The sequence below is a fragment of the Passer montanus genome, unplaced genomic scaffold (genome assembly GCF_014805655.1).
Source record: "Passer montanus isolate IOZ18808 unplaced genomic scaffold, ASM1480565v1 scaffold130, whole genome shotgun sequence".
Classification (NCBI taxonomy): Eukaryota; Metazoa; Chordata; class Aves; order Passeriformes; family Passeridae; genus Passer; species Passer montanus.
This window is the reverse complement of record NW_024359833.1, coordinates 94,637-118,464: the sequence shown is the minus strand read 5'-3', so window position 1 is coordinate 118,464 and position 23,828 is coordinate 94,637. Positions and strand designations below refer to the sequence as shown.

The following is a 23,828-nucleotide window of genomic DNA, read 5'->3' as shown; positions in this document are numbered from 1 at the left end:
GCAGGGTAACAGACTTCATCTGCTGCCTTCACATTCTGTGTGTCTGCAGACAGACCACTTCAGCATTTCAGGCTGCACAATCCTTCTTTCTTTTAAATTAATCAACAATCAGCTTTAAACTCCTCATTCTTATTTCCCCTTAAAACGTGCTCTTCATTTACCTCCTCCTGGAAACTTCCTCCTTCTGTGACAATAAACTACAAGCTGGCAGGCACTGAAATTTCACTTTCACTCAGTCACATTCAGATATTAGAAGCAGTGCCCCAGCCCTGTCCAGCCTCTTCTCAGGTTCCCACTCTGCACAAGAGAGGATTGCAGTGATGTATGAGCTGCTCACTGCAGACTCACTCCCCTGCTTTTGTGGGCAGCTCAAAAATCCTCTTTTCAGTTTTGCCTCACGTGAGCATCTAGCTGCAAGTTCTCCCGCCAGCTGTTTCCATTCTCTGCGTGCTGTTTCAAACACCAGAACATTCCACACTTGTCTGCAGCAGCAAGCTGACACATAAACACCAGGAAAACAGGAGATTAGGTGCCAGCCACATGCCACGCGGCGCTGCTGAGCTCAGCTGGGATTTGTGTCACTTGGTCTGCAGTGTCACACCACACACTGTGCTCTGCAGGGCTGGGATGCAAAGGGGAGCCACAGACAGAAGCAGGGAGCTACAAACAGAACCAGTGTTCTCCAAAGTGGGGGTTGAAAAGGACACTGAAACACAACTTCAGTGTAAAACAACTTTACGTTCACAACGTAAAACGCAGCTTCGTCTTGAGGCTAAAGGTCTCTGAGGTTATGAACTCGATTATTTCCACTGCAGCAACCAAACCAGGCAATACCAAATGTGGGAGCAGCACTCAGAACAGCAAATTTGGTTTTTTTCACTCCCAGATTGCAGAGAAGATGGAAAGAAAAAATTATTCATGAATGGTTGTATGGAGTGACACACACGTGGCTACCAAAATGAATGGAGAACACAGGAGAATAGATAAAAAACACCAAGGAGAATAAATAAAAAACTCCAAGTCAAAGAATCTGAATAGAACTTGGCTGTTTAAATGTCATCTCAGGGCAAAGCTGCACAACCAGGGCTGCTGGTGGTGTCACTGGGCTTTGTTCTTAGATAATTTTAGAAAATTTCAGTATTGTGTTATTGCTTCCACTTAAAAAGAAGCAGATTGGGGCACTTCTTGCTTCAGCATTGGCTTCAAGTTAAAATTACTTCAGAAGGGCCTTCAGGATGTTCTGGAGGAATAACTGCATTATGGTCCAGGTAAAAAAAATATGAAATCTCCACTTTAGTGAGATTTTATCCTGCCTTACAGGGGGTCTTCCCTCCTGGGGATCAAAAATGTTCATTTTCTAGGTGGTTCCAGCACTGAGCATGGCATAAAGGCAGGCACAGACCTGACCTGTTCCATGAGCAGGGCTTCTGAGCCTTAAGGAGCTCCCAAAGAGTGCTGAAAGCTGCCACCCTCCCTGACTCCATGCCAGGCTCTCCCTTTGGCAGAAGGGCAGACAAAGCCCCGCAGCGTTAATGAGCACGAGCATCCTCCCCTCAGGGAAACAAGGGGCAGAAATGGGGACAGTGGAGAGGCTGGAGACCAGGGCAGTGGAAAAAAAGCTCCTTTGCTTGCTGGAGATAGAGATTTTCTTCTCTACCCTCACTCCCAGCCCTCCAAGGGCCACCAGGGCAGCACAGAATTCAAACTGGGAGTGTCCCCCTAATGTGCAAAGCTCTACAACCAGAGCTATGAGGAAAAACTGGTCACGGAGCTCACTTCTGCAACTCCATGATCAGAAACAGAATTTTCTGCAAGATCTACACACCCCATGTATCTAAGCACTCAAAAGAAACAAGAAAACCCCCAAAACCCAAAAAAACCCCCACAATCCCAAACCAAAAAAGCACTCAAGAAAGCACTGTTATCTAAAAGACTGAAAGTAACAAATATTAGTCTAGAAAGGAAAATGTCGAATGCAGAAATAGCTATTATAAATTGTATTACATACCACAATATTGAGGAAAATAGTTACAAAAAAAAAAAAAAAGAAAAGAAAATAAAAGACATCAAGTACTCAGCAGAGGTGTCTGCAATGTTTAAAAATTCTGGGCTATTTCATGCACTACTTTAACTTTCTACAAAGGAGAGATAATATTACCAACAATAATCAAACAGTGGCATTACTTAAGCAATGCCTACCCTAATGTTCACTACGGCAGAAACAATACAATCAATTGAAAAGTGTTAGTTTTTCCCAGATGTTTTAGCACATTTCAGATATGCTAAAACACATATTTTTAAGTGCAATAAACTACAGATACCTGAGCACAGTTCAAACAAGGAGTTGCTCTTGCAGAGCACCACACCCTGGCTATGCAACACTCAGTACAGGCTTCATAGGCTCTGCATTAGTAAGCCAAAAAAAAAAAAAATCACACAGGTCTTGGAAGCCAGAACAGCGTGGGCTGTGAGCGAGGAAGAAAATACCAACCCCGCCCCAAAGCAAAGATATAAATACAGAACAACTTGGACACAAAGCTGGCTCTTCCTTGTCCGAACTGCCGTGTCACGTGGGCGTCCGAAAAGGCTGTTTCCAGCCTATCCGAATAAATAAATGAACTGAAAGTTGTAAACTACGCTACGTTCCAGGCTGGTCTGGAGTGCCTCAAGCCTGCTGACAGGGGAGGCACGCCAGAAAAGCCCCGGAGCTGGCAGCTCGTGTTATCGCAGCCCACAGGACTCCCAGAGCAGGGGGAGAGAGGGGAGAAAACGACAAGAAAAAGAAGAAGAGAAAAAAAAATAAAAAGAAGAAGGAAAAAAAAAATAAAAAAGGAGGTGGAGGCAGCAGGGAAGCAAAGCAGGGAGAGCCAACCCCAACTCACTTTGGCGGGCCTGCGGCTGCTGCCTGCTGCAGGGACGAGGCTGCTCCTGGCTCTTGGGGCTTCCGGGAGCTGCTGGCCAAGCCAAGCCCTTGGCAAGGGCTGAGCCACAGGATCCCCACCCAGCAGCACAGGGGAGGGCACCCAGACCTGCAGGTTTGGGCTGAGCCACGGGGAGAGAAGCCCTCCTGCTGCTCCTTGGCGATCCGGCCCGAGCAGGGTGCCCCAGCTGTCACCGAGCTGTCACCCAGGGACAGGCAGCAGAAGCAAGGGGTGAGGCCAAATCCGGCGTCCAAAAAGCGGCGTTTGCCTCCCACCCTTGGATTTCTCAGCGCTGGTGCCGAGGGAAGGAACCTGCTCATTTCCCCTCAGCCCTATGACAAGTTTACAGTCTCTAATTTTGGACTGATTGCCCAGACTCTCTGAGTTGCTAACTGAAAGTAATTGAGATGGTTTTGGCCACTTAAGGCCTAAATGTGACTGAGTAGGGTTGTTTTCAAGCATAACAAACCCAAATAATCTGTATCAGTTTAGAAATTAACAGGTGCTTCTTGAAATACCAATAGTGATCTGCTCTTGCATTTCTTTTAGCCATATAATCAAATTTCCAATACCTATGGTATTACAGGAGAGTTTGGGTTGTTTTTGGTTTGGTTTTTTTTTTTTTTGTTTGTTTGTTTGGTTTTTTTGTTTTCTTTTTTTTTCAAGAAAAAGCCCTATCCCACTAACAAAACCTTCAGCCACTTTTTCATAATAGCCTCTGTATTGCCCTTTGTCCTGAGTGAATAATAAGAAATAAGTCAGCACTGGAAGGGAATTAGAAAGGCATAAACATCAGCAGACTGATGAAAAAAATATCCCATTTCTGAGTGAAGTATAGAATTTTTTATTTTTTTTTTTGTGCAAAGGTTGTGCTATTTTGACCACTGCACAGCTCTGCAAGTTGCAAATCCTACATCTTTACAGAAAGCCAGCTCTTCCACGCATGAGGCACCTTTTGTACTCCAGCAGCTTCCAATTTTTAATGTTTAGGCCTATTTTTAGCGTGCCTCTGTCACCAAGAAAGCCAGCACTGTTCCCCACACAGGCACAGCCCTCCTGATTTTCACGTGCTGCCAACAGCTCTGAGGGCAGCTTCCAGGAAGAGCCCCATGGTTTGCCACAGTCCTGCTGCAGAACACCTATAAATTGTGAATCTGTGTCATGGCAAACATCCACCCCGGAGAGAACATGGAAACTAAGTCCTCAGGTAACCTGAATTGTTATTTTTCTGAATAATGTCAAATTTTAGAAGTAGCATTTCCAATCTTCATAATATGACTGGAAATGTGAAAATAAATGTAGTTATTTCTGTGGACATTCCCAAAAAATCCTGTGACTTCAGATCCCTTCTACTCCAAAAATTTCTTCCTTCACAATAAGGTGCCTCTGCAAAGCTCACAAAATAAAAATTTGCTGAAGGTTAATAAGGTGTGCAGCAGAAAAAAACCACTGAGAGTAGGTGTCATTTTTGATGATAAACTAGATAAATTTGTCTGCTGCTAAAATAGTAGGGATTTCACTCAAAGATACTTATCAACTTCTCCCTTTTCCTTGTTTTCTTGTTTGCTGCATGAGAAAGCAGAAAGGATTCCCCTTTAAAACAATGTTAATTTGGGTGCCAGCCAGAAGTAATTAACCTTAAATTTCTTAAATCATTAAGGTCAAGAAGCTTCCTCTGCAAATTGGAAATAATTATTAAAAATGTTGTTGAGCTCTCCCAGCACTGCTTCAGTAGGCCATGAAAGTAATACAGACAAAGATTCTCACTTCTCTAAGCCATAGCAGCCACCCAGAAAAAGAAAATAATTACTCATTAGGAGCAATGCAAAAAATCTGCTGCATAAAAAGCAGCAAAACTCCATCTGTTATCAGCAGAAATACCACATAAGAACACAAAGATCCAGGAAGGGTGTCTGGATCCAGCTGTGTTCAAGTATTAGTGCCTTCTATTAATAGGCACGATTGAACACTGAGGTGGAAATTGGCTTTCCTGATGGCTGTGGAACTGGCAAAATCCTCGTTAGAGGCTGTGAAAGGAAACACAGCAGCACTGGCAGGAGAGGGAGGAGGTGAGTTCAGCTTTTCCTCCCCACTGCTGCCTGCTAATCCTGGCGGCCGTGACCTGGTTTGTGCACCTTGGCAGGCAGCGTGTGCAAGGAAGAGGCTGCTCTTGGGCAACCCAGCAAGCATTCCTGATGATGGCAGCCTCACCTGAACCTCCCTTTCCACTCCATTTACCTGCCAAGCCAGGTGCTCGCTGAAAACCCCAAACCAGCAGTCGAGCAGCGCTCCCCCATCGAAGAGGAAAGAAAGGTTTGTCACAGAAAAAAATAAAAAAAAAAGAAAAGGATTCAGAAGAGCTGCCTCGGTGAAGCCTCTCTAAATTATCCACTTGGGTTTGAGTCACACGAAAACTGGGCACGTCCAGGCTGCTGACTGAGCCTCCTGAGTGCAGAGGAGGAGGAGGAGGCAGGAGGGGCAGCACCTCTTGCACCACAGGGACACTCAGGCAGGGAATCCACACCCCTGTAAGAGCACAGGGAGCAGAGGCAGTGGGTGAACGCTGGCTGCAGCTCCAGAGTGACACAACAGGGGTAAAGTGGAGGCAGGGAGAACTGCATTTCTGAGGGACAGGGTGGGAAAACAAAGCCAGGCAGCTGAGTGCCCTCCCTTGGACAATCAGACTGCCCACACGACACAGTGACAATCCTCCACCCCACACAACTCCTCCATCTGAAAGCCAGAATGCCCAGAAGAAACAAGCCACCAGTTATTATTGCTTTCTAGCTGAAGGAAAAATTACTCAGGCAGCAAACCCCCTCTAGGCTCTTCAGTTTAATTAATTTCACCATAAGGCAGGAATTGGTTAAAAAAATAAAAAGCATGAGCTGGAGCAACTTAACTATCCCACCTCCCTTGCCACTGTTCAGGATTTAGAAATGTAGTTGGGATAAGCAATGACAAGTAAGCACTACTGACCATCAGAATTATTAAAGTTACATTAGGGGGAAATAAATAATAGAAGAAAGAGTGACCCCAAAGTGTCCAAAATCTCATGGAGTATCTCTGACTGCACTAAAAGATTTGATCTGGTTTTGCAGCAAAGTAGAAAGTGCTGCCTTGACTTTTCAAGAAATACTTCCCTTCCTGTAAAATTCCTGCTAAAATAAAAAAAAACCCTGCAAAATTATTGTTTTCAATAGATAATTTAGAGACAAAAATAAAGGTAGAAAAGAAAACAGCCAGACAAATGGCTTGAAAAAAGGTATGTGTGGTACAAACTACAATAAATCTCTGAGTTTCCCTCTATTTTAAGTAACACTAGATGATCACAGGAGATTGTTGAGAGTAAAAGTTACAATTAACAGAAGATTTAGCCTAAGTGAAAAAAGATGGAAATGGCCGAGTGGGAACTGAAAAGGCTGAACTTGAATTAGCTACTGATTAAAAGTCAATATTAGGTAGTATGAGGTGAGTATTTTTATATTACATAATCTTTACCAGTAAGTATGCTGGAATGTCACAGAAACTGGAGAGTACTGCTAAAATACACAATCTAAGCTGCAATTCCTGGTAATTCCATTGCATTATTTTCATGACACTACCTTCCAGTTCCTAGGCTTAATGGCATGTATGAATTGTGCCTTCCATACTTCAAACTTATTTCTACTAATCACAGAAAGAACATATACTGAAAAAAGAAAAAAAAAAGAATGTATTAGTAAGAAAATTAGATGTAAGCATCCCTGTGACTAGGCAGCTGGTGACATCCATGTTGAGTAGGAGGAGTAAACCTTGGCAAAGTACAAGGAATAGAAAGAAAAGAAAAAAAAAATAAAATGCTGGCCTGTCTTTAGTAATAGACAGAAACATTGAACGAAACAGACAACAGGATTTATATCTTTGTCTCCTCCCTCACTGAGTAAAAAGGAAAAATAAATTGCTTAGGAAGCAGGCAGATATCTTTAGGTGCATTATGTTACAAAAGCACTGACTGCGAAAGTAAAAAAATCCCATTCAAAAGCAGAAACAGTTCCTGCTGTTAGGATCCCTCCAGCAAGAGGCTCTCTCCAGACATGGAACACTGTGGTGGATCTGTGGACCCCTCTCAGCTTGCCTTAGCAGCAGCCAGCTCCACGTCTTGGAGGAGCTGGAAAGCCCCTGGCACACACATGGGAGTGAAGGTGGGCTGAGAAATATCTCAAAAGGTGCTTCTGGAACCCAGAATTTCAAGGTAACCAAAGTACAGGACATGGTACCAGACCCAAACAAAGGCATTAATATTGTCTGCACTGACCAGCACCCAGCTGCCTCCCTCCTGAATGCTGCCATCAAAATGGGCCCAGCCTGAGCTCTCCCTGGACTCCAGCTGGAGTTAAACTTTACTCTCAAACTTCACCAAATTCAGTAAAAAATATTTATTTACCTCAATAAAACATAGTGCTTGTCCTTTAAGTGATCTGAATTTTTCTCACCTGTGACAACTGTGCACCTAACAATGGCTACCAGGGGCAGCACCACCAGGAGCATTTTCAGCACCCTCCTTCAACACCCTGCCAGACCCGAGCACCCTGCTTCCCCTCAGGGAATGCCACCTGCACCCCTTTGCAATTCAGCCTTAAAATTCTTCTTGAATGATCAGCTGGACTGCTCTGGGGGCAAGGAAAGCAAAGACAAGCTGTCAGCTCTTCAAACTCACCGAGTTCCACCCAAAAAATACGAACACCTCAGGTTGAAAAAAGAAACACAGCACCCCCAAAAGCCAAATAATGAAGGTGCCCACTGACAGCAGCAGGGCCAGGATCCTTTAAAATAACTGGGAAACTAACAAAGAACATGTGTAAAGGGAGAATGTTACCATTTATTTCCTCACGATTTTTCCCTTTCCTTCCAACAGGTTACAATTTCTAGCAAGTCACAAAAGAGCACCCCCGTGGTGTTGGATGGGGGCAAACAAATAATTTTCCACCCCAGTGCAGGGGATGGAGTCACACCACATCCTCTTCACTTGTAAAAAAGTACAATTTCCTTAAGTACACACATTACCTTAGCAGAAGCAGCTGCTCCACTCGTCTCCATTTTGGGCGGCTGGCTGACATGAGCACTTGCTTGTTTCTTCTAGAAAATAAAAATACATAATAAAGGTCAGAAGTGTCAATGAAGGAAAATAAAAGCCAACTGTAAAACAAACAAACAAAAAAATCCTCCCTCAAACCGAACTCAAACTGTTAAAAAAAAGAAAAAGCACACTTAAAAATGTCCCCTAGAACATTTTTGCGAGGCGAGTCATCAAAAAATGAATTCTCCTACGTAGCTTTAATTCAGACAGGCACATTTCAGAGCTCAGAAATGTGCACACCCAGAGCAGACTGAGTTTTCCTGCAGTGTTTTATGGACGATACATAAATCTGTGCTATTTCCTGCGGCACATTTTAAGCTAACAGTTAAAGCAACAATATCTACACAAAAAGTATCCCGAAAAGAAGAGGGACAAGTATTGCTGTTCAGACAGAATGTGAATGACCAGCCAGGAGGTAACACAGGGGCAAGGAAGTAAAGATACAAAGTTAAGGGCAAAATCATGTGGTTTTTTTTTGGGTTTTTTTTGTTTTTTGTTTTTTTTTTTCCTAAGAAGCACAAGATTCACAATGCAATTCAAGATTTCACGTGTCAACAAGCAGGGCAGGGCTGCAGAAGGACCAGAGATTCAAGCAGCAAATTCAGAAGCACCAGTTCTCAATGGAGAATACAATACACCAGAATTGTAACAATCTGGGGGATCCCGAGACCTCTGCCATTCAGGCAATCCCACCTCCTCTTTCTGGTTCTGTTTGAAAAACAAAAAGCTGGGGCAAAGGTGCACATTCAGCAGTCACCTCCAGAGATGAGGCAGAGGGCCATGCACATGAGATTAACAAAATATGGCCCAAATCTGGTGCCAAGTGAAACTAAGAGGGACAGCCAGGAACCTCACAGCTCCCCTCCATCATGTGCCAGTCAGGTTTGTCTTGATATTTTCTCCTCTGACCACACATTCCTAAGGGAGCAGACAGTCTCCTTGCACATGCTCTGCAACCCTGGCTACAAGGGGCATTTTTAACTCCCTAAGGAGGGAAGCAGTGCTCCAGCTGGGGTGGTAATGATCCTGGAGGCGGGCGATGGAGGTGTGATGCATTTGTGATCTTGCAGAGACAGCCAGGAGATGCAGAACGCCTTGGGCTTTGTCTCTGACACAGTGCACTGAAGACTCTGTAATGAGCATTCCCCACCAATGCTTCAGCTTTTAATTAGGTTGTCCAAGTAGCTCAAAATCTGAAGTGCTAGCCTCCCCTTTTCATAGAGAAAATTAAAAAAAAAATAATAAAGTCACCATAAAAGAATCATGAAAAACCCCATGGAGGCGGGCGATGGAGGTGTGATGCATTTGTGATCTTGCAGAGACAGCCAGGAGATGCAGAACGCCTTGGGCTTTGTCTCTGACACAGTGCACTGAAGACTCTGTAATGAGCATTACCCACCAATCCTTCAGCTTTTAATTAAGTTGTCCAGGTAGCCCAAAATCTGAAGTGCTAACCTCCCCTTTTCAAAGATAAAAAAAAGGTCACAATAAAAGAATCCTAAAAAAACCCCAAACAAACAAACAAAAAACCTCAAAAAACCCCAAACCAAACCAAGACAAAAAAACCCCAAACAAACAAAACAAGCAAACAAACAAACAAAAAAACCCCCAACAAAAAAAAAAACCAAAAAACCAAACCAAAAAAAAAACAAACCAAGAACAAAAAAACCCCACCAAACAAACAAAAAAACACCCAACAAAAAAAAATACACCCAAAACAACAACAACAACAACAAAAAAAAAACCCCAAAAAACCAAACAAACCAAAAAAAACAACCAAAAAGAAAATCTCTGAAGAGCAATCAGAATTGTGGGCACACCCAAAAAAAAAACCCCAAAAACAAAAAAACCCCCACAAACAAGCAAACAAAACCTCTGAAGAGTATCAGAATTCTGGGCACACCTTCACTTTCAGCACCACAGATCTTGACTGCCACCTCATGCTCAGCCTTTGGCTCAGGGTTTATGCTGTTCAAGATTTACCTTTGGTACCAAAGACTATGTCTAACAGAACTGTGATGCTCTGAAAATATCACCAAATCACAGAATTCCATAAATCCACAAAGTACTGTTTTAGAGAAGGGAGTCTTTATGACACTTAGCAACACACCCAAAAAATTTCAGGCACAAGGAAAGCTTTCCCCACCTCCCTGCAAGTCTGCACTACAAAAAAAAAAAGCCCCCAAAAACCAAACCAAACTAAACTAACAATTAAAAACAAAACAACAAAAAAAACCCCAAACAACCCCCCAAAATAAAAACCAAAAAGAACCCCCAAAACAAACAAACAACAACAACAACAAAAAAAAACCTAAAAAAAAAACCCAGAAAAAAACCTAGACCAAAAACCAGAAACAAAAAATCCCACCTCCCAAACCCCCCCAAAAAAACAAGGAAAAACTAATGTCTCCCTGAAAAACAATAAAAACAATCAAAGAAAAGCCTTCTCCAAAACCAGAACCAGCTAACAGAGTGAAATAAATTCTTGTTCAGAGTATGAACTTGTGTTAAACAGCTAAACAGAATTAAAAAAAATGTTAATGCCAATAATTATTTGGTGGCAAACCAAACAGCAATAAAAGATAGAGAAGAAAAAATAACAAATAAATTATCCTCTGCAATAGAGAAAGACCACTTGGAGGTAAGCCATGTGGAAGCTGAAGCCACCATATCAGATGAGTATCACTCAGTGAATGCTGACCACAGCACATGGAGTAATATATATTTTAGTTCCCAGAGTCATCTTTCAACAGCAACTTCTTTGGTATCCAGGTATCCTCACCACACTGGTAAAAGCAGAAGCACTGACCACATCATTCAACACTTATCATTCAATTCAGGTTTATCCTTCTTTCACCCTGATTAAAATAAGGATATTAGGGCGTGTCCCAAGATGTTCTCTCCATGCAAACCAGCTCAAATACACTTTACTGACAAATGCATCACAGCTGTTCTCATCTTCTGCCCTTCCAAGAACTGGAAGAGTATTTTTCTCCTGTCACATTCTCAGACACAAACAAGTGAAGAATTACCTTGCAGCTGTGCTCACACTTTGATTGCCAACCTGATATTAACAGAGACAATGAATTATCAAAGCACATCTTCTTTATGAAATGAATTAAATGAATTATGGGCCTGTGAAGAATTGTGTGTGAAGGAATAAAAGCTGTGGCTTACAGTCTACTCGTCATTGTTAGCAGTGGCTTCAAAAAGACAGAACACTGTTTCAGAGTGGAAATATTAATTCTGCAGGTTTAATAAGGGGGAGATGAAATATACATTCTTCTGCTAAATGGATTTGCAAAGGAAGACATGTATTAAGACTGGTGTCCAGAAATGTGGACTTAGTGTTCATTTTGGACTACAACATTCAAGTGTTCATTGTAAGATTGCAGTAAGAATTCTTACAGTACACTTGTCCTGAGGAAAAAAAAAAAACCACAAGAGGCAAGGATGTGCAATCTCTGTTCTGCAAATGCTTTTGACAACCATCAGCAGCACTTCAGCCTCCCCCTATCAATCTTTAATTCAAGAACAGCTTGAGCAGCAATCACCCTATATTCCTTCTGAAGGCAGACACTTACATTGCAACAGCTCTCAGCGAGTACCAGAATTTAACTGAAATAATGCTATTTTTCTACTACCTTTGGCATTTTAGCCAAAAGAAGCACCAAAACAGAAAAGGCAGGCACATAAAGAAGCTGCTGCTGTGCTTCCCAGAACTTTCCCACTCCTCTACTGAAGAGAGATTAAGGCCACAATCCCCTCTGCCAGTGTTGAGGTGCTGTGAGGCACAAAGGGGAAGGAAAACAAGCAAACAAAGCAGATATAAATTAATAATTTGGTACCAAAGTGAAAAGAAACCTCACAAACACCCCAGGTAAAAGCTACCCATGCACTTCCATGACTCAGACCAGCAGTGGGCACCCCAACGAGGTTTTCACCAGTCATGATGCCTTTACTCAGCATCAATGCTTTCTCTGGATAGGCAATCCTAAGTGGCAAGCCTCAGGATTAAAAAGTATCACGGACACACTGATTTCAGGGCAAAGAATCCATTTTAAAAGGAGAGAGGTGCTTTAGCACCAGTCATCACCGTCATCCTTTCAAAGTAAAGAATATATTTCTTGATAAGTACAATGAGCTGAAGAAGCAGCACAGGTTCTGCCTGCATTCCTGCAAAGAGCAACTCAAAATGCCACCTTAGAGAGGGCCCTGTTTCACACCACACCTGGTGAAATACGGCCTCACTCTAAGCTGGAGCTTCCAATTCCTATAATATATGACTCTGTCTTCCTTTTTACTAGCACATTTTCACATCCAGACAGCAGCCATGCACAGGCTGGGCTTTTACACAGATGCAGAATCTCTCCCTGGCATTTCCCTCTGCGACAGTAAAAAGAGAACAGGCCTTTCTCCACATTATTAACATGGATCAGCACAGAGCAGGAGGCTTTCAGAGCACAGCCACACACAATGCGAGCACTTGTTCTGCATTACTCGTGTGAATTTCATGTGGCAGAGCACACTGTGCCCCAAGGGCAGCCCTCTGACAGGCTGGACGTGGCGTGCAAGGTTAGGACAGCAGGACCATGTGCCTCATCACAGTGCAAGAGCTGCCTCCCTGAGTTTGGATAAGCTTCACTTTCATCATTCCCCGGTCTCTAACAGTGGTCAGGAGCATGTAGGAAAAAAACCAAAACCAGTTATGTAAAAATAGTTCGGGTCTATGTTGATGTTTCTTCTAAATACTCTTCCAGACTCAATCTGGGGGTCAGGGTTTTCTAAGTTCAGTGTATTTGACAAACCATCCTGGGTTTTTCTTCTGTGTTTTTGTGCCACCTGCCCTTGAAAGCATTTATGTTTTAGCATCCAAAAGTTTCTAGAGGACTCGTGCCCCAATGGCCTCAAAAGTGGAAGTGGTCTGAAATTGGTAGAAGGGCACACACATATGTAAGTTGAAGACAATGCCCAGATGGGGAATAAAATAAAACCACACCAGCTGTCCCTCACGTGCTGACAAATCTGCTAAAAGCCTTGGAAGACCGGGAAGCAAGGGGAAGAAAGGAAATTTACTGCTCCATACCCTTGTGCAGCAATGGCACGCTGCAAACACGCCGGCTCAGCTCCACGGGGTCCCATCACAGTGAGAGAACAGAGGGAATGGTCTGGGAAACCTGCAGCACTTCTACAGGCTGGCAGCTGCATCCCAGCTGCAACACTGTGCCACAGCTTCACCTGCAGGAGCGACCAGCAGCTGCAACAGCCTCCATTCTTTTCTGTTAACACCCCCCTATTATTATCGGCGCTTTAATTTGAAGGGATGGGGCCACAGCTGGGCTAAAAACTATTTATTGCCCAGATAAACATCAGTCTCAAAGGCTGTGAGATTTCAAAGAGCAAGCAGTCAGCCACACAAGGTCTTTTTTACAAGACAATAAATAACTTTCTAATCCAATGGGCAGTTGCTACAAAGTTTATTTCGCGTTTTTAAACTATCACTTTTACTTATGTCTGTTGCAATTAGTATACTTTTATCCAATGGGCTACTGTCACACCTACACACATGTTTCTATTATAACTTCTAAACTCTTTGCTTACTCTATACAATTACATTGCTACACTGTAAAACCTTCACCATGTATCAAAACAGTGTATTATTTAAGGAATACTCACAATTATAGAAACATAAGTTTATAGTTTTTCCTGCTTGATGTCTGTGTACTTTATTTTTACGCCAATCTAAGTTTCTTCTAAGGCTGCAGATCAAATCCTTCAGTGTCTGTGGAAGTTTCTATTTTTCCACTTCCCACATTCCCCCATACACACACCCACAAGGAATGAAAACATTTCAGTAAAGCTGAAATGAGATCCTCAGCTAGGTTTTTTTCCCAAGATTTTCAGCAAGTGTCTGATTCTCCCTAGAAAGTGAACTCAATAAATGTAAGGTTCTAACAACCAAGACATCAAGATTTCAAGACAGCTCCCTGTGATTTGAGCCTTTGTCCTGGAGCAATGCCTAACACAACTTAGCACATACACTTTTATTGACATCGGATGAAGAACTGCCTTTATTTTAATTTTTTTTTTTTCCAATTACATATCCTAACACATCTGGAACTTCCAGCACATCTTTTGCCTGTTTCCACAAGGCTCCATGCACACACTCAGCTGCTCATCACTGTCCACCACGGTTTCCCTTCTTACCAAACAGGTTCCTATCTACACCAAACCTGCTCTGTTCTCTTCAGTCTGCTTTTAAGCCTCCAAGAAGGAAGGGTTAAGAAGCCTCTTCTACACCCCAACACTATTCATGCAGAGCTCCTCTTGATGCTGTGGCTAACTGACATCTCCCACTCAAACCAGTGTCAGGCCCTTCCTAAATTTGCTTTCCAAAGCTCTACCCTCCTTCTCTCACTCCTTCACTCACCCAAAGAATCTGAGAGGCAAGAGTTGTTTGTTGCTATTTTTGGTTAGAAAAACAACCATACTGATTTTACTGTTTTCCTTTCGGTATGGATACAAACTCTTCAAAGACCTCAATGTGTTATTGTAATTTTTCTAATGCCAAACCTTTTCTAGTAGGCAGGTGAACAAACTCAATATTCTAGACAATGCTCGCCAAAGCTCTCTACAGATACATTACAAATTTCTGCCTTAAAAATTGAAGACTATAGGAATTTTCTCTGATTTTTAAACAAAAATGTAACATTGCAGACTCTTGGGAAAGCTGTTGAATGGTTTTGAGTTGTTGCCTCAACTGCTTAAGAAGTCAGAGTGTCTTGGATGTAGGTATGAGTCACAGTGGAGTCAATGACCCTCAGTGGGTCTCTGGAAGAGGTTTTTGATCTATTTCTACTTTTAAGCACTGCAGAGTGGATGGAACAAATAAAACATACGAATAAATTCACAAGAGGAAACATGCATGCAGTATTCTAAGGACTCAAAAAAAGAAGAAGTATCTGGACAATAAATTTTAGTAGGAGTCTTGTTTTTGCTGGAAACTGATCTTCTCAATAAGAGGTCAGAAACATTAACCCCAGAACCCAAAACTACAGGCCTCAGCTCCCACCCTTCCCACAAAAATACTTCTCTAATAGGAAGAGCAATGTGCAGTCAGAGAATATGGCACTAAACCAAGATTGTACAAATGCACAATGGTATTTATGAAAAAAAAACCCCAAGCTGTCTGGAGAGGAAAGGTGGAACATATTCTCAGGCTAGAGAAGCTTTCCTTGCTTTCTGGGCAGGAAAGAAAAGCAATTGCTTGAATCATCTACTTCAGAGGACTGTAACAAAAGCATTCACTGACCCTGATTTGCAGTGCAGTCAAACAGGCTTAGGCAAAGTTATTTCCCACACAGCTTCTGCTGGGGATGAACCACCAGGTGGAAAGCATCAGGGTGCACTCCCTTCACCTGTACTTCTGGGCAAATGAAAAACCAGGGCCATCAGATGTGTTCCACACTGCGCCAGCACTGCACAGCACACACCCCACTGAGGTAACTTCCATGGATACCAAGTATTAGGCATGAAAATGTGAACAGAGCAAAAAAAAAACAAACCCAAAACATTTCCAGTAGGATGTTCAGCAGAACAAGACAAATCTAAACATTCCTGGGGTGAATAATGACACACACCCCACTGAGGTAACTTCCATGGATACCAAGTATTAGGCATGAAAATGTGAACAGAGCAAAAAAAAAACCCCAAAAAAAAATTCCAGTAGGATGTTCAGCAGAGCAAGACAAAGCTAAACATTCCTGGGGTGAATAATGGCTGTCTGGAGTCACCAGTGTGTTGTCCAAAAGCTACCACTTTGCTATCAAAAGGCAAAAAAATCAGTAAAGGAGGAAATTCATTGCCAACTTTTCTAAATATATTCAAACATTTGGATTTACCTCTTCCACTTCCGCTTTTTTCTCTCCTGCCTTGGAAGAAGCTTCACTTGCCTTCTTGTCACCATGCTGTGAACAGAGAAAACAGATGTGTAGTTATTTAGACCTTAACTCTTATCTTCCACACAAAGAAATTATCAAAATTCTTAGTGCAAGGATGATTCATTTCAGCTACCACAGCAGGGAATGCTTTAGAAGTTTTTCTTCTCATTAATGGACAGGATTTCTATCCTGCTGGATAACTTCAAGAGAAATCAGTCATAAGGTCATGACTCTTAGGGCAGTTACGTGACTGTTCTTGTGAAAAGTTCTGGGAGATATTCAGCTTATCACTCATCCCTCACCAGCAAAACACTCTCCAGTGCTTGTTTTGGAAATGTCAGAGCCACAGGCTTCAGCAGCAAGTGAGCAGCTCTCAGAGACACCAGCATGGTGTATAAAACCCACTCCAACATCGGAACTCCCCTCTGACACTCTGAAATGCTTGCTATGCCCAGCCCTCCTCACCTGAAAGAAAGATGGTGCCATGATTGCTGTAATTCTGGTGCTGACACAGAAAAAAATAAATGCTCCAACAGTTCAGGCACAGGTGCAGGTTAGGAAATACAGTCCTTTCAGGACCCCTGAACCTCCTGCATCTTTTATGTGCTCTTCCTTTCACTAAACCTGATGTACAATCCCAGCAGCATCCCATGTGCAGCAATGTGAAGAAAGACACATTTTGCTCAGCACACACACTGGTATCCAGCACGTTGGCACTGCCTGCATCTCTGAAAAGTGGTGAATATTGCCCCTCAAAAAATATATATTTTCAAAAATAATGAAAGAAAAAAGCATAAATTAATATGAAAGGAAGCATAATAGAGCTGCTCTCTAGTATCTCAGCTAGTGTAACTTCCCACAGCAACTGAGACATCTGGGAGGGAGGATTCACGTCTGGTTTGTTTCGTTAAGTAAAGACAGGAGATGATCCAAGACCCATTTATTCCCTTCTGTTTTTGGGACTGAGCAGCAGGAGGTAGAGCCTGCTAATCCACTAAGTAATGAGTTCCTGCAGATTTTTCTTTACATGGCTATAGGGAGAAAGCAATGATCCATGTACCACTGCACTGTCTTCAACAGAAATCAGTTCCAGCACATCAGCAGGAGAAAATGCAGGCTGAAAAAAAGTATTATAGCAACAAAAATTTCAGTACTTGTTTTGGACAACCTCTAACAATTCAAGTTTTTAAAACGAGTTTGGTTATGACTAAGACACTCAACGGGTTTTAAAATTGGAAATGCTATAGTCATGTTCCAAATGTGCCTCTTCAGAGGAAAAACATGCCCCATTGGTTGTCTATTCAGGTAAGAGATTAATTGATTCACTGCTCCATAATAGCACTTCCAGTAGAAACACAATTTACCCAGCTATCTGTGCTTTTTACTGCTACAATAAAAGCACATTGCACATATATCAGTAAGAGCAGTGCCAGTGAGTCTCCTGTTGCTCACAGAAGAGGAATTTCAGAGCCAGCAATGCCATAAGGCTCAGGAGCTAAAGGAGAACGTTGTTGATCAGGCTCTCTTCTTGCATGGATACCCTCAGCATCAAAATGCTCCAAAAATCAAGTATTATCCTGAGTCCAGCTATTAAAGTCTTCTCTTACTTTCACTTGTTTTCTTCAAATTTCTTCAAATTCAGACATAGCTTTAAAAGCAGGAACACCAATTGTAGTGTAGGATCTCTTCTTTGGTTTGTTTTTTCTTTTTTTTAAGTTTTATTAAACGAAGTCAGGGAATGTAGGAACGAAATTCTTGATTCTTACTGAGCATGCCAGGCCTTTATCAGGGCTGAATCCGTGTTGTTCTTCCTCCCTGAGTCCACCTCCTCATCCTCACACGAAAGAAACCCACAGCAGACAGGACCATGGCACCAGAAGAGCATCCAAACCCAGGACTAGGAGGGAGATGTGGAAGGGGACTGGCAGGATTCCCTCAACCTCAGGCAGAACAAATCCCAGAGGGACCCCAGGGCAGCTTCAGTGCCCAGAGAGGATGCAGAACAGTCCAGGACAAGAACCACAACTTTGCTACCCCTAAACTCAAGTCAGAGAGACACGAAAAGCATGACATCTTCCCTCCAGAAGGCAATGCCAAATACCATCTGTAATAAAGAGCCTTTGACTCAGAGGCCAAATATGTTTATTCCAGCTCAGGGAACAAAGCACATATGGTCAGAGGAAAGTAGTTTTGTTTTGGTTTTCTTTTTTTTTTTTTTTTTTTTTTTTTTTTTTTTTTTTTTCCCAGTAAGTTGAGTAATGCACTGTGTACACATGGAGCCTTGATACTCACTCCCTGGCCTCAGATAATAAAACAGCCTGTGAAAGCACTGCCTTGCAGGAAAGTCTGCTGTCCTGAAGAGGGAACCTGGGAAAGCACAGCTTCACAGTACACCTGATGCTTAAGCTATGATGAGGGATCCCCATTTCAGTAATGCCCTTCAACAGCACTTTTCTTGTCTGGATTTTCAAGCTTTGAACCCTCCACTAAAAAATTAAATATGCAAAAATAAATAAAACAAAGAACAAATTAACAAAAAACTCCAAACAAACAACAGGGAAAAAAAAAAGAAAAAAAAAGAAAAAACCCACCAAAATAACCCAACCCAAATCAAACCAAACAAACAAAAAAACCCACCAGAACCCAAAAAACTCAAACCAAACCAAACAAAACCCCAAACAAACAAAAACCCGAAATAAAACAAACAACAACAACAAAAAACAACAGCAACAAACCAGGCAGTAAATCAATTTGTTTAGTCAGAAGGCTAAGCTCAGGTTTTGTGGGACAGTTGTACATCCACTGCTCATTCATATTCACAACTCATGGTGACAAGCTGACTTTTTCTTTGGGCACTCTTTCCTTTTCCTGCTCATCTCCCAGTGCCAGAGGTACAGATTCATAACCAAGGCAGTGGATCAGAGCAGCTCCAGCTCTCTCACATCCACAGTGGGCATACAGCTGAAGTGACAATTTTAGTTCAACTCATGAGCTAACAGTTCCTTGTAGCTTTCAAGCTGGCTCAAAATATTTTCCAACCTTACTATCTAAAAACAAAACAAAACAAAACAAAAACCCACACAATCCTACCCATAATCACATGTTCACAAAAATACGTAAGTGTCATGAACAAGAAAGTTTGCCCTGAGATCTTCATCCTGTTCTGAAGTGCACAAAAATGTCACCACACTATTAAGACACACCTTTAAGCTTCTGACTCAAGCAGCGCTCATAAACTAGAGAGTAACTGGTGAAAAAGCACGGAGAAAATTACTAACAACTGAACAGACACCTTTGCGCACAAAAATCCACCCCTCACTAAAGGCTTTGCTTGCAAGGAATTCCTTCTAAACCTCAGGAGATTTAGGAAGCATTTACAAGCCTTTGGTTTAAGGCCACTGCCCAGCATCTGGGGGATGTGCAATAACTGGGTGAGAAGTGAAGCCTTGCAAGATTCTCAGCTAAAGTCGCCCAACTGAGCATTACAGACATTTAAGGAGATGGGAGTCTGACTTGTGCTCTTAGCTGGAACCGGGAGGAAGAGAGAGATCTCGGACACAGCTTGGAAAACTGTCATAAGCAAAGAGTTGCCAGGGGAGTTACAATCAAGCCAGGTGAAGAATCGAAAGGTGAAGCCCAGGTTTTTATTGCATTCAACCCCAGGTTTAAATGCACCAGCCAGTAAAAACCTTAATCTCCTTTGTGCCTGTCCCTCTCATCCACCTCTCCTGCCTCCCCAAGAACAGAACAGGACTCCAGACCCACAAGAGCCAACAATCCCCACGAGCCAGGGGTTTCCAAAGCTGTGGGGGCAGTTTCCTTGACACATAGGTGATCCTGGTATCTTTTCTTCCCCTGGGTGCAATGACACAGAGCTAAGGAGGCCTTTTAAATCCATTCCATAACCCAATGCAGTAATTCTCAAACTTTCCCCCTTGTGCTACCTCCAGCACACTGATCTGACCTGACACAATGACTGATACCTGAAAACACTGATCCAAGCCACATGAGGCAACTTAAAAGTGCACTTATAACTGCAAGAGGCTTCATCTACCTGATCACATACTTAGGAAATGCATTAAAGTGATATTTTCTCTGAAACCAACATTTCACAACACACGCTTTCTGTAAAACTTTAACAGAATGCAAACTTTTTTTTTTTTCTTTTCACCATTTCATAGTGAGGCCAACTGCTTCCTCCTACGTGTAATAAACCATAAATCTTTCTTAAAGGATCTTAAAAGCCCTTTAAAGTAGTCGCGGGTGCGTCAAAGTAATGAGCAGCGACCCAAAGTCCATCCAAGCCGCACGGAGCCGTCAGAGAGCTGTGGTTTGCTGTGGTTTTTGGGGAGGATCCGGCAAGGACGGCTCTTCCCGGCAGCACCGCCGCCCACCTGCCGTGAGGAACACGCTCCCGGGAAAAGCCGCCGGGCATTTTCCCCCCCAAAACAGGAACATTCCCACACAAAATCCCGTCTCAACGCGCTCTGGCGCGGTTTCATCACGCCGCCAGCCTGCGCAAACCCCGGGCGATGGCGAAAACCGCTAACAGCACCAAAACCCGCAGTTTTCTGCGTCGCTTTCTGGCAGCGCGATGGGACAGCGGGAGCGCTCCCACCTGAAGCACTGGGGCTTTTTTTAAAAAAAAAAAAAAAGAACCAAAACAAACAAAAAAAAATCGGGGGGTTTTTAAAAAAAAAAAAAAAAAAAAAAGAAAAAGAAAAAAAGAAGAAGTGCTGTCTCGCCTCCAGCCTCACAACCTCCTTGCCTTACCCCCTTCTCCATCCCGAGGAGCATCGGGAGCATCCTGCCCGCTCCCACTCCGGCCTCTCCCGCGGGGTTCCCGGGCTGTTCCCGGCTCCCCAGCGCGGTGTTCCCGGCTCTGCCGGGGCTCTCCCCCCGCACTCACCATAGCGTACCACCAGCGGGCGAAAGCCATGGCGCTGCGGCTGCTCCTGCTGCCCGGCACGGCACGGCACGGCACGGCACGGCACGGCCCTGCCCGGCCCGGGACGCGCCCAGGGCGGTGCCGCAGCGGAGCCGCTCCCCCGCCGCGGCCGCGGGGCACCGGGGGCAGCTCGGGGCGGCATCGCCGCCCTCCTCACACCCCTCCCCGCATCCCCGAGCCCGCCTTACCGCCGCGGGCGGCGGCTGCCGGCCCGGCCCGGGCGCTGACATGCCGATCCCGGGGAAGAGCAGAGGCTGCCCGGCGGATCGCAGCTCCAGGGGCGGCTGGAGCGGCCGCCGATCCCTCCCCTTCCTGCCGGGGCCGAGCCGGGACGGGGGAACCAGGGGGGCTGCGGGTGCCGGGGGAGGCGGCGGGGAAGGGACGGGGAGGCGGTGGCGGGAGGCGTTCAGCTGGGTTTTCTTAAAAAAAAAAAAAAGCGCAGATTTTCTTCTCCTCACTCCGGTCATTCCCCTTGGGACAGCGTTTGGGTGTCGGCAGCCCAGCCTAGGAAGCTCCAGGCTCCGTGGCAGCCCCCAGCGAGGATTTTGCCCCGAGATGGAGCCGGTGCTTGGGGCTCCTCTGCCAGCTTCCCTCCCACACTGTTCCTACGGCAGCCTCCTTCCCCAGCCTTTCCATCCTGGCTCCCCCACCAGCCTCTGGCTCCTGTGCCAGCCCCCCTAGAGCTGTGCCACCTGGGATTCTCAGCTGGTGGCCCCATCAGCTCGTCCCCACCACGCAAACACACGCGGCTGGTTGGGAAGTTGGCCGCGCATCCCGCGTCTTGGCGTGCTGCTAACCCTCACATCCCGGGGATTTGTTGCGGGTCAGGCTATAAAATGGAATACACAGGCACTGTGTGCAGGAACAAGCAGAGTTTGACGAGGTTGCCTCGCCGGTTTGTGTGCGGTCCAAGTCAGTGTTTGGGGTGTTCTGTGCCGGGGAACCCCAGGATCAACCCCTTCCAGGGTGGGTGGAACAGCTGTTGGATGAGTGCACTGCTCTGAAGGGGAAGCAGCAGCAGCTCCTGAGCTCGTCCTTGTGTCAGGAGGCCCTGTCTATAAGCAGAAGGAAGGAAAAGTGTCCCAGTCTTTAGGGAGTGCTCGTCAGCTGCTTCCTTGGGGAGCAGGCAGTAGGACTCATCCGCGTGGTTGGAAGCCTGTAAACCCAATTAGTGCCCATGCCCTCGGCTGTCAGACCCCAGACAAGTGGGTGAGGCCTTGGGAAAGGACTTTGTTCTGCAGAGAGAGGGGGAATGTTCAGAGGGATCTGCCTGAAGCCACCCCTGCTTTTCCTTTCTGATTTTAGCCTTCGCCAAGGTGCTCCAGAGCTCCAGACTCTTAGGCAAGGCGCTCCTACGTGGGGCAGGTTTACCTGGGGTCGCTCTGACAGGTCTAGCAGATTGTGCTGCATTCCTCCAGCTGGCTGCAGGCAGCCCTCGGGAAGCGTCACTGCCTGATGACAAACAACTGGAGCTGACAGTAATTGGGGTGGTGGAGCTGCACAGGAGCAGGGCAGCAGCACAAGGAACCCTCGGTGATGTCAGCCTGCATCATGCTGGGCATTCAGGGTCCTGCTGACCCAGAAGCACATCATTCCAGCTCTGCTGGCAGGTCCGGTTTATAAATGAGGCCTGAATGCTGCTGCAGGAAGGAGGGGAGCTGCCCAGACGCTTGCCCCAGTTCCTGCACTTGTTGCAGAGTTTTGTAAACTGATTGGGCTCCCTCCAGCCTTGCAAGGAAATCTTGCTGTAGGGCCGAGGGCTTGGCATTGTTGCTGCTATTAGAAGGCTTCTCCAGCTTGCCACTGCTTCAGGAAACAATTGTTTATTGGCAATTTCTTCCCAAGTTTATTCTTGGCTATCTGTAGTTTATATGTAAAGGATGAAGGCAGCACACATTTACCTGGGGATGGAAAAGCAGGTTCTTCTTTGTCTGACAGAAGGAGAGTCAGCTGATGGATGCTTGAGTCAGCTTTTTTAAATACTAAAGGCCTAAACACCACTCCAACAGTTTACTCATTTGGGTGAAGATTTGGATGTTTGAGTAGAGCAGTCATAATTATCCAAGTCAGTCTGACGCTTTATTATCTTTAACTAAGGGAAAAAAAAGTTTTCCTTGCAGCTTGCAGCAGCATACAAGTGTGTGGTATCAAAATCACACTGTGTTTTCTGTCATAGTTTCTACTTATTCCTTCAGAACATCTGCAAGTGAGCAAATCCACTGAGGCTTGCTGAGGTTTTACATGGCATTAGCCATGGAGTTCTGCACAGGGCTGATCAGAAACAGATGCAAGACGTGATGGGCAGCACAAACATAATTTTTTTCAGTGTTTATTGGCTGGAGAAAGAGCAGGTGACCACATCAGGAGCACACACAGGTTGTTTTTTACTGCAGTGATGTGAACAAGTACTCAAAAAGAGTTGGTGTGCTTTTAATAGTCATGGATACATTTCCATGTAATTCAAGGTGTTAGGAGTCTAAAATTGGAATGGAGAATCACAGACTCATTTTCCCCACCATGCCTCATCTCCAAAGGGCACCAGTTGACGTCAAATGCCTCCCAATAAAAAGGTGCTCTAAATTCTGGCAGGATGGGATGAAATTTTTGCCAGGCATACATATTTTATTAATATAACTTGCATAATGGTATGACTGCAAGCTTATGAGTCATTCATAAAATCTACAAAATAAAGTACAAAATGTCTTGTGTGACTAGATTTTTATCTAGGGTATTTTAAAAGAAGTCTTAGTATAAAAACTAGTTTAAATAGTTTTTTTTTTAAATTTCTTTCATCCTCTTCCTGTGGTTTACAAAGAAACTCATTAGAGGTTGTTGTTCTCTTGTCTTCCTCTGAAACCCAAAACCATCAGGATTTACTTTTTTTTTTCTTTTTAATTTGA

The 23,828-nt window shown here is 44.2% G+C and overlaps 1 protein-coding gene across 3 annotated transcripts in view; it reads right to left on the bottom strand.

Annotated features, from left to right (window-relative positions):
• CAST (calpastatin) overlaps window positions 1-21,258 on the bottom strand; it is a 50,122-nt gene extending 28,864 nt beyond the window's left edge. For 2 of the 3 annotated variants that reach the window (XM_039699182.1, XM_039699181.1), the window contains exons 1-3: window positions 21,117-21,258; window positions 15,942-16,007; window positions 7,968-8,039 (exon numbers count right to left, since the gene is read on the bottom strand). In XM_039699182.1, coding sequence (XP_039555116.1) covers window positions 7,968-8,039; window positions 15,942-16,007; window positions 21,117-21,158 — 180 coding nt within the window. In that variant the 5' untranslated portion in view covers window positions 21,159-21,258. Of the gene's footprint in view, window positions 1-7,967; window positions 8,040-15,941; window positions 16,008-20,889; window positions 21,043-21,116 lie in introns of those variants that run through there. The other variant, XM_039699183.1, reaches the window with a different exon arrangement.
• Window positions 21,259-23,828: the final 2,570 nt, after the last annotated feature.